Source organism: Phalangium opilio, unplaced genomic scaffold (genome assembly GCF_054372755.1).
Source record: "Phalangium opilio isolate 3A_F unplaced genomic scaffold, DU_Popi_V2 ptg000037l_1, whole genome shotgun sequence".
NCBI classification, from domain to species: Eukaryota; Metazoa; Arthropoda; class Arachnida; order Opiliones; family Phalangiidae; genus Phalangium; species Phalangium opilio.
In genome coordinates, this window is record NW_028324160.1 from 3606346 (window position 1) to 3616596 (window position 10251).

The window sequence follows — 10251 nt, forward strand, 5'->3', positions numbered from 1 at the left end:
GTTCAACGACCCTTTTCGAAATTTTATTTCATAGCTGAAAGCTGAGAGAAATAGCGCCCAGCGCTGAATACGAGCTGCTGCCATGGCTGGTACTGGTTTGTCTGCACCTAAGAGTGTAACCAACGGTTGATGATCAGTGTGGAGTACGAATTTCTTGCCGTAGAGATAATCTCTGAATTTTGTGACGCCAAAGATTATCGCGAGAGCTTCTTTTTCCAATTGTGAATAGTTTTTTTCAGCCTTGGTGAGGCTACGCGAAGCAAAAGCTACAGGTTGTTCTATACCATCGTCGTTGATATGCGAAATGACGGCTCCGAGGCCGACTGGAGAAGCGTCGGTGGCTAGATGAACAGTTTTCGAAGTGTCGTAGTGCCCGCTTGGAGGGAATAAAAAGAAGGCTACGTCATATATGCCACTTCAGCCAAGTTAAATGGCGAAACCGTGTCGATTCAGCGAGCTACATTTTTACACGTATTAGGCCCTGTCGGCAGAAGAATCTACAATACGCTTTAAGTGTTCTAAATTAGGGCTGCTGACCCCAGTCCCAAAGATTTAGTTGAAAAAGTTTGGCTTAATCATTATTCATATTGTACAAAAACGAGTTTTAATTGCTTCGCAGTCCTTAAAAACAGCATTTATACACAATCCTCGGCAACACTTTTTCAAACCCACTAAGGGCCAGAAATTAGAAATTATTTTATGTATTACAATTTGAAAGTAAGTTTAATCGATATGAGAAATTTGGTTTTAATTGTGTAGTTCAAACACTTGTTATGATTAGAAATCTTACAACAAAAAAGGTGCCTTGTTAATATGAACGGTAAGCCTTGGTCTCTACAATGGAGCTCCAGCTCTCGAATATTACAAGTTTCAATAAAAACGGCTTGCCCCGTTTTTGAGGAATTATTCGAAAAATTACGCATAATTATTTATTACGGATCTGTGAAACTTTGGTTGGTGAAAACAGGCTTACGTGGACATTATGGAACTGTTTGCGTAACTACAAAAAAGGGAAAAAATGGAGCATCGCAAGACCTCCAATATTCGCTTTCTGCAAGTCCATATTGAAAGCCGCTTGAAATGTCACTCGTATGAAGTGTCAATTTTGATTTTAATTTTTTTTCAAAGGCTATCAGAAATGAACGACAGCGCGATTTCAGACTACCTGAAAACACATCCGATGTGAGTATAGACGTGCTTTTTGAGTTTTTGACGTGATAACCATGTCGTTTCCTTGAGGATGTCGCCATATAATTTAAATGAAATGTTAAGGGGATTTTCCATTTATTTTCAATGCGAAATCGTAATATTAGTGTCTATGAAGCTTGCCATTACGAGGTCAATAAAATTTTTCCAGTTAGACCCAAGGTTTCGCGACCGAGGGGGTACACTTTTTGATCAATTAACCCAACTTTACAGCACTAGCAAAGCCAGAAAAGGTATATAGTGCTGTAAAGTTTGGTTGTTTAAAAAGTGTACCCCCTTGGTCGCGAAACCTTGGGTCTAACTTGAAAAAATATATTGACCTCGTAATGTTAAGCTCCATGGACACTAATATTACGATTTCGGATTGAGTATAGAAAACCCCTGTAAAGAGCAACCGCTCATTTTTAATTAAATTTTTTTTAGGTTTGACCAATTCACGGATCATCTCTTTTCCTTTGTAAGGCAAGTTTAAGTTTTACCATAAAGAACTCGTAATCCACGCATTTCATATTGATAATGCTTCATTCGAAGGGAGGCAGTTGCTGAACTCAAAAATTGTTGCTCTCTAGTTTTTTATTTTTTTTTTCAGAAATTCGCTGGTACTACACGTTACAAAGACGAGGATTTGAACTGTACATCACTTCCGATTCGATACATATATTTAACAACGTTGACAGGACATCCGTATATGACAGAAGTTAGTTCTGATGTATATGGGGCTTTTACTCCAAAGGTGAGTTTTTAGCTATAGGTGTGGTTATGTGAAAACCAATTTTGCGTAACTAATATGTGTGTGTCTGTGAACACATTTTACGCCAAAAACAAGCATTGTAAAAACGGAATAAGACAAGATCCACTACCACATTCCAGCTCTTATTGCGAAAGAGTTGTGAAAGAAAATACGTCACCAGTAGCAAAAACTAGTCGGCTTGACACCAAAACCTGATCAATCGGCCCGATCATGAACGAAATAGTGAACATCCAGGACATGCCTTTAAGGAAAAACGTCGTCCAATATGTGTAACAATTAAAGCGACTAATATTTCCCCTGATGAGACAAATGCGCGCTAGGCCGCTAGCGGAACTACATCATTCTAGGGACAGAATTAAGGTCACGAGAGAGGGTGGCCATCTAAGGCGGAAAACATGAAATAGAGAATTAGGTTTATTTAAACAGGTATGATCTAAATACCGGCAGTTATACCCTATGTTTCCCGACCAAAGGGGCATACCTTTTCACAACCTAAAGGATACGCGTGTGGAAATTTGTGTTCACGCTATAGGATAGGTTACTCCCTATCTCAGACGGTAGCACCAGCAAATGCTGAAAAGGTATGGTATCTCATTATACGAAAAAGAGTTTTACTTCTCAGTCCCTAAGAAAATTGCATTTATGCACAATCCTTGGCGAAACAAGGACAGTTTTTCAAACCCAGGAAGGGCCAGAAATTAGAAATAAATATATGTATTGCAATTTGAAATTAAGTTTAATCGATATGAGAAATTTAGTTTTAATTGCGTGGTTCAAACATTTGTTATGATTTGAAATTTTACAACAAAAACGGGCACAAGAAAAAGAAGTCCCCCCCCCCCCAAAAAAAACCCCAACTACAACAACAATGGCACCAAGAAAGGTTACTACGGTTTTCTATACAGTGTTGCAATTTTTTCAGATATAACCGTGGCTATGATATTGCATTTAATCTGCCATCTTGAAAAAGGAAATGGTGGAGCGCTTCAAACTATTGTAGATATCAATCATGACAACTTTGTCAAATAATAGGAAGTCTAAAGACATAATTTCTTTGCGTTTTTAGCCACATCGATAGCCACATCGTAGTATACGATGAGGCTCTTAGTTTGACCCGAGCCGTAGTAGAAGTAGTAGTAGTAGTAGTAGTGGTAGTAACAGTAGTTGTGGCCGGGGTTGTCGCTTTCGTTATCGTTAGATTTTAGCTTAAAAGGAACTCGATAGTACCTCAACCCACCAATAGGGGTAACTGAGCACAGTTAGAGATTTTATTTTAATTAAAAAATTTTCACGTCGCACCCGAGAATTGAACCCGGGTCGCTCACGTGGTAGACAGACATTCTACCACTGAGCCATAGGGACTTGATAGAAACTTCGAGATTTTATCGTTAAGTTTTATCTCTAAAGTAGTGTCGGGGATGGGGGGTAGGGTACCTCTATCTGCGGGGTCGGATTTTATATTTATTTTCTTTTAATTTATGTGCTAATTAAATAGATAACGATTTTCCCCGTTTCCTACCGCGCTCCTCATGTGTTTGGTTCTCGTTCGTTAGCTATCGCCATCTATGTTATGTTTGACTGGAACGTTTTCGCGGTTAATTCAAATGTGGGTTTAGATAAGCTAACATAGTGTTAAATAAGCGTTATGCGTTTGATCATTTTAGCATTGCTAAAGGTAATTCGAGGGGATAATCACTTCTGAACTTGTATCTTTGGGGTCGGATGCTCTGACATACTTCTGAACTTGTATCCTAGGGGTCGGATACTCAGACATACTTCTGAACTTGTATCTTTGGGGTCGGATACTCTGACATACTTCTGAACTTGTATCTTTAGGGTCGGATACTTCTGAACTTGTATCTTTGGGGTCGGATACTCTGACATACTTCGGAACTTGTATCTTTAGGGTCGGATACTCTGAGCGCTCCAAGAGGGAGGGATACACAGTCTACACCGCCTCTCCCCGTCCAGCGAATGTCCCCTAGCTCAGGATGACACTACCCTTCTCTGCCTGTATTGGGGCTTTTGGCAAGTTAACATGACTGACGGAGACTCCGCTCTGCCTAGTTTGTCTCTGCCTGTATTACGGCTTTTGGCAAGTTAACGTGGGATGACACTACCCTTCTCTGCCTGTAATTAGGCTTTTGGCAAGTTAACATGACTGACGGAGGCTCCGCTCTGCCTAGTTTGTCTCTGCCTGTATTACGGCTTTTGGCAAGTTAACGTGGGATGACACTACCCTTCTCTGCCTGTATAAGGGCTTTCGGCAAGTTAACATGGGATCACACTACTGCGAATGTCCCCTAGCTCAGGATGACACTACCCTTCTCTGCCTGTATAAGGGCTTTTGGCAAGTTAACGTGAATGACGGAGACTCCGCTCTGCCTAGACTGCCTCTGCCTGTATTACGGCTTTTGGCAAGTTAAAGATGCGATGACACTACCCTTCTCTGCCTGTAAATGGGCTTTCGGCAAGTTAACAAGTGATCACACTACCAGAGAGAATTAAGTAGGGAGCGGAAGCTACAGCGTTTAATAGTGCTAAAGGGAATGTAGCGCTAAACAAGCAGGCTACGTTGCTATTCTGTACAATCTCATTTCCGGTCACATGATATTTCTATAAAAACAAATTTTACGCTCGATTGTTATTGGTTCTAAGGTGTCGGGGCGGTTTCTGAGTGTAAACCAACCAGCGGTTCGGTTTCTGGCGTCTGCTGGAGTAAACAGTAAAGTGAGTAAACCGTATAAATAGTTACACTTTTAGGCGCGCTATAAAAACCCTTAAAAATACGGCAAAACCAAATGTTTCAAGATTAATCGTGACAATTATTATTGGAATATTAAAAGGTAAATGTAAAATTCCCCACATTATTTAAATATGAATTCAAAATGTGTAATAACGCTACTTTTAACGTTTCAAGGTGAAGGTCCAAGGCTTAGGGAGAGAGTGGCAAAGAACCAAACTCACTCCTTTGTTGGAACTGTTTCGATATTTAGCAAGAATAATGCCCCGAATTGTTTGTAAATATGGATCCTGCGCGTCAAAACAAACGTCGGGCAGTCGGCAAATTAGAGGAGCACCCGGTATTTTTTTTGTAAAGTTTCCATCAGTAAAGGAGGAAAAAGAGAAGTGTCAAAGATGGGTTGATGCCTGTAGCAGAAAGGATTTCACTATAGAAAACGTTTCTCGTGGTACCTACATCTGTTCAAGACATTTTCACGGCTTAAGAGGTCCAAGTCAAGAACATCCTGATCCTATTCCTCTATGTAGTATTTGGAAATCTGTTGAAGTAAGCTATTTTATACAACTGTTTCTTTTAAATACTAATGTTTGAAACTTCGGAAACCATTTTTGCAGGCAGAAACAGGAATTACCACAGGTGCAGAAGAAATACGTCTTGACGTTACAGATACAAAAGAGCCATTTAATAGAGGAAACGGAAAAATCGATGTAAGTCTGATTTATGAAAATACAAACTAATGTAAAAGATATATGCGTAACAAAGCGACTTTTTTTAGGTCTATGAGGAGATTAAATCTAAAGATGTGTTGGACCTCAATATCTTATCGCCACCTGTTTCATGGTCGATGGAGAAAACTAATCAAGGGGTTATGTTTACGAAGCACACTAATGGAAAGATTGTTCTATCTTGTTCTTTCTTGGAAAATGGACCTGTGACTGTGGCAATTAAGGCATTGGATAAAGACATAGCTAATGAAAAAATTGAGAATAATTTGATGATTAAGAGCAATATTGATGTATACAACTGCCTATCAAAACTTGATAAGTTTAAAATCTGCCCGGGAAATCATGATGAAGACCTTGTTAGACTTTATATTGAGAGACGTCCAAACCAGCATAAACGAATTGGCAATTATTCAAGTGATTTAAAAACCATTTATAGCAACAGATGTGAAGGCCTCATTCCCGTTAATAAGAATCGATGTGTTGCGTGTCTGAAATATCGGTCAAGTTTACGAACTCTGCGTTGTCGTTATAAAGCCATGAGCAAACAATTGGCCAAAGATGTTAGAATGAAAGCCAAGCAGAAAAAGGCTTCCAAGCCCAAACACGTTTTATCAGAGAAAGGGAAACAAGACTGGTCAAGATTAAAGCTGATTTTTAAAGAGAAACTTAAGCAAGAGGCGCCTGGATCATTCATGTCCCTATTTATTAAACAACAGTTACTTGCATTGGAGAGGTCGAAATACGGCATGAGATGGGACTCTTTCTTCCTTAAATGGTGCTCTTACATAAAAAACAAATCAAAATCAGCCTACAAAGCTTTGGAAATATCTGGAATAATTAAACTACCCACAACAAGAACATTATATAATCACGAACATACGATAACAAATAAATCTGGATTTAACGAAGACGCTATCACCGAAATTATTAAGATTACAGACATTGATAACCTTCCAGAACACAAAAAGTACTTTGTACTTCTTTTGGATGAAATAACTGTCAAGCCAGACTTAATTTGTCATAAAGATACTGGTTACATCACGGGTTTTATTGATGTCTTTGACCAACATAACACTCTTAACGATATTGAGATGAGAGAAAAGGGAACTACTGCACCACCTCTCGCAACAAGTATCCTTCAGCTCATGCTTCGTGGCATCACAAGCAACATTAAGATTCCATTTGCCCATTTCCCCACAAAAGGAGCTACAAGCGGCGAATTATATTCAATTATTTGGGAAGCAGTTAGTATTTTGGAAAATAATGGATTCCGTATTTTAGCGGTCGTTGGCGACGGAGCTTCAACAAATCGAAAGGTTTTTCGTATGTGCGCTGATAATGAAGGAACCACATTTGTACCTTTTAGGACTAAAAACATTCACGCATTTGATGAAGAAAGGGACTTATTCTTCCTTTCAGATGCTCCGCATTTGATAAAAACAGTACGAAACTGCTTTAGTAATAGCGGTGCCAATTCAAATTCTCGCGGGTTGTGGAAAAACGACCAGGATATATCCTGGAAAATAATCTTGCGCCTATATTACACTCAATTAAGAATGAAAGGACAATTTAAAAATGCTTCTAAGCTGACATATAATCACGTTTTCTTGAACGCATATTCTAAGATGAAAGTTAATTTGGCTTGCCAAGTTATGAGCGAAACTGTGGCTTCGGCAATTGAAGTTCTTTTCGGAGATGAAAAATACCAGGAAACAGTCACATTTATAAGGACATTTGACAAGTTTTTTGACATATGTAACGTCGGGAATTCCATTGAAGCCCTAAAAAAGAGAAAACCTAACAAACTTGTTTTCGAACATGAAAATGATGAACGATTAAAGGTAAGGAAAGTGAATATGAAGGTTTTGATAACATAATAATCGTATTTCTTGAATTTAGTGGCTAGAAGAGGACTTTTTAAAGTACTTAAATGATTGGGAGAAAGACGTTGCAAATCGTCCAGGAGAATTTTCAAAAACTGAAAGGAGCAAGATGCTTTTGAGCGCAGAAACAATTGAAGGGCTGCGAATGACAGGTATACACACTCTGAAGCGTTATATAAGCCACAATTAACTAAAGTAAAACCCTTCAAATATAGCCCTTTCAACGGTGCACATCGTAAAATTTCTTCTTAATAAAGGAGCAAAATATGTTTTGACCCGCCACTTGAACCAAGACCCCCTGGAACAGTACTTTGGCAGGCAGCGATGTTCTGGAGGTCGAAACTGCAATCCCTCAGTTCGCCTCTTTGAAGCCAACATGGATAAGCTAAAAGCCTTAAAAGGTCTCGTTGTAGAAGCGATTAATGGAAATACTACCATTTCTGAAAAAACTGTTATTTAAAAATGTTATTATCAAACGCTTTTTACTCTTTTGGGAAAATAATTTAAAATTTGAAACAAATTTGCCATCAGCAGTAATAACACTGGTCCTGGTGTTAATCAAAGTTATTGCACAGTATTTTATTTCAGTTTATCAATGAAATCTTTGGCAAATGAAAACATAAAGCAATATCACTTATTTGCAAAATAAAAAACGAAATCCGTTACTCTCACTAAATTATCACATTTGTTTTTCTAATATATAGCTTGGTATATATAAAACTTTGGCAATTATTTTAAAGTGTTACCTTCTTTGAAATAAGGTAATATTTTAAAGTAATGAGAAATAAATACTAAAACACGTTTCACATATGATTTTAGGCACATTTTGATAAGACCTAATGTTGGGGAATGTGATATCACATTTCGTACTGAGGTATAAATTGTTGAAAGAGATCGAAGTCAGGGTCACCATTTAAAAAATCGTAGTCAGGATTTTCATTGATGTTACCCAATGTTTGAGATGAGATGCCAATTTTAGGACTGGATGCCACTTGACTTTGAGGCGGTTTAAATTGTTCAAATAGATCGAGATCAGGATCACCATTTAGGAAACTGTATTCTGAATTGTCATTGACTGTTATCAATTTCTGTGGTGACCTTTTATTATCTGGAATATGAATCACAGGGATGGTTTTTAATGGTTTTGTTGGGGACGGTAATTGTTTATGGTTAGTATTAGCTTTGCGTTTTTTCGATGTTTTGTTTTCTTGTTTAGAGGGTTGAATTTTGGACTCAAGGCTCTTTTCAAGTAACCCTTTTCTTAACGACTTTTTAGCTTTGAGGGCTTCCCTAGTTTCGTATTGATATTGCTCCAACAAGTCACGAATTAAAACCTTTCCCCTGGTGTTTAAAAAACAATCCAAAAGTTTTAGAAGCCATTTCTTAGCATCAGTTTGACTATAAATAGAATGCCAACGTTCATTAATTTCAGAATTTTGAAGAATATGTCGTAAAGCCGTGGTTTTTAAATTTTGATGTCTAATTTTAGAAACATCAGTCACATAGATTAAGTCTGATATTTGTTTTATTAATTTGATGAGATTGAAGTATTGGTCTGTTACTGTGATTAATCCTCCTCTAGATAATTTTAGAGTCCACGCCTCTGTTTCATCAGGTTCTTTAAAATCACCAATAGGAGTTTTGTCCTTCATAATCCTTTTAGCTAATTCTGGAGGGCATTTCTTCTTTTTAATCAAAGAAAATGCGGTGTAGCCCGCAACATATCTTGTAACTGAAGTATTTTCAGTTATTTTGTTGCAATTGGTGATAGTGGTCAAGGCGTTGCGTTTCCGAGGCGACAGTCCAAGAAGGTCAACCTTTTTCCTTTGACGTTCTACTTTAGCATTTTCCTTAGAAACTGCGTTTTCAACTCCAACCTCCATTTTCACCATCACTTCAAGAAAGAAATATTGTACTATGCGACTTACTAGGTTTTTTTGCATTTGTTGTGACACATTTTTAAATGTAGCGCAAGAAGTACGTAAATGATTGACCATTCCTTGCTCATGTCTTTCAGTTTTAAGTATACCATGCGTTTGTTTCAAAAAATCTTCCCTTGTAGAATTTAATTGTAGGCACTGAACCTTCGCTAAAAGGTATGGTGTAATTGCATCTCTAATAGCAACGCTCTCGAGATCCAAAAGAAATTTCATAATATGTTCTTTTTCGAAGCGAAATACAAAACTCAGGGTCCGTATCTTCTTCACAGTTAATTGAAGGCAGTAGTTAACAACCCCTAAGAAATACAACAGTTATACACATTACAATTATACTTTAGTAGTGAAATTAATTAAAGTAAGGACTAAAATATTCACCTTTTAACTGCAAAGTGTTCTGGAAAGACATGCTGCCACCAGCTCTAGCGCCAGAAATTTGAAATTTTACCCCTCGCGTTCCACAACGGCTTTCCTTTAGGCCCGCCCACGAAGGAGGGAGTTACCAACGTCATACCGGAAGACAGATTGTACTACAATTTCAGTCACGTGACCTTTAGAGCTACATTTTTCAGTCGACCTTCCGCTCCCTACTTAATTCTCTCTGACACTACTATATATCTTTTGTATTCGTTAGCTTTTCGCCAAAAAACATGAAGTGGGCTTATCTAAAAAGAGATAAGGTTTCCTTGCGTTGGTATGTTAAAGGGAGGGTGAAGTGGAAAATCAAGTAAATTTTTTATCAATTCTTCCACTAATCATAAGACCAGTCTGTATAGTGAAACATTCAGGAAATACCTCCGAATCATTTTAAAATTTAAATTAGGTTCAAATTTTAAGGATAATTTAAAATATGGATCTCTGAACAATCGAGTTTTATCTACTTCACCCTCCCTTTAACCAATCCCTGTTTTTTACGTTGGATGTTGTCCCTTTGCTGCCTGCAACTAAATCCTCTTCATTTCTGGACTGAAATTTCAATGCCGAGGTGTATATTTTTCAGTCTCAA

The 10251-nt window shown here is 37.9% G+C and overlaps 1 protein-coding gene across 2 annotated transcripts; it reads right to left on the minus strand.

Moving 5' to 3' along the window:
- Positions 1-7856: 7856 nt before the first annotated feature.
- Positions 7857-9850, minus strand: LOC149683410 (uncharacterized). Of its 2 annotated transcripts, XM_089871216.1 has the most exons (3): positions 9624-9850; positions 9237-9544; positions 7857-9158 (listed from the first exon to the last, which is right to left on the minus strand). In XM_089871216.1, the coding sequence occupies exons 1-3, from the start codon at positions 9652-9654 to the stop codon at positions 8166-8168; spliced, it is 1332 nt and encodes a 443-aa protein (XP_089727342.1). In that variant the 5' UTR covers positions 9655-9850; the 3' UTR covers positions 7857-8165. The 2 variants fall into 2 exon arrangements, with proteins under 2 accessions (XP_089727342.1, XP_089727341.1); XM_089871215.1 differs by having other exon boundaries at positions 7857-9544.
- Between the last annotated feature and the right edge of the window lie 401 nt (positions 9851-10251).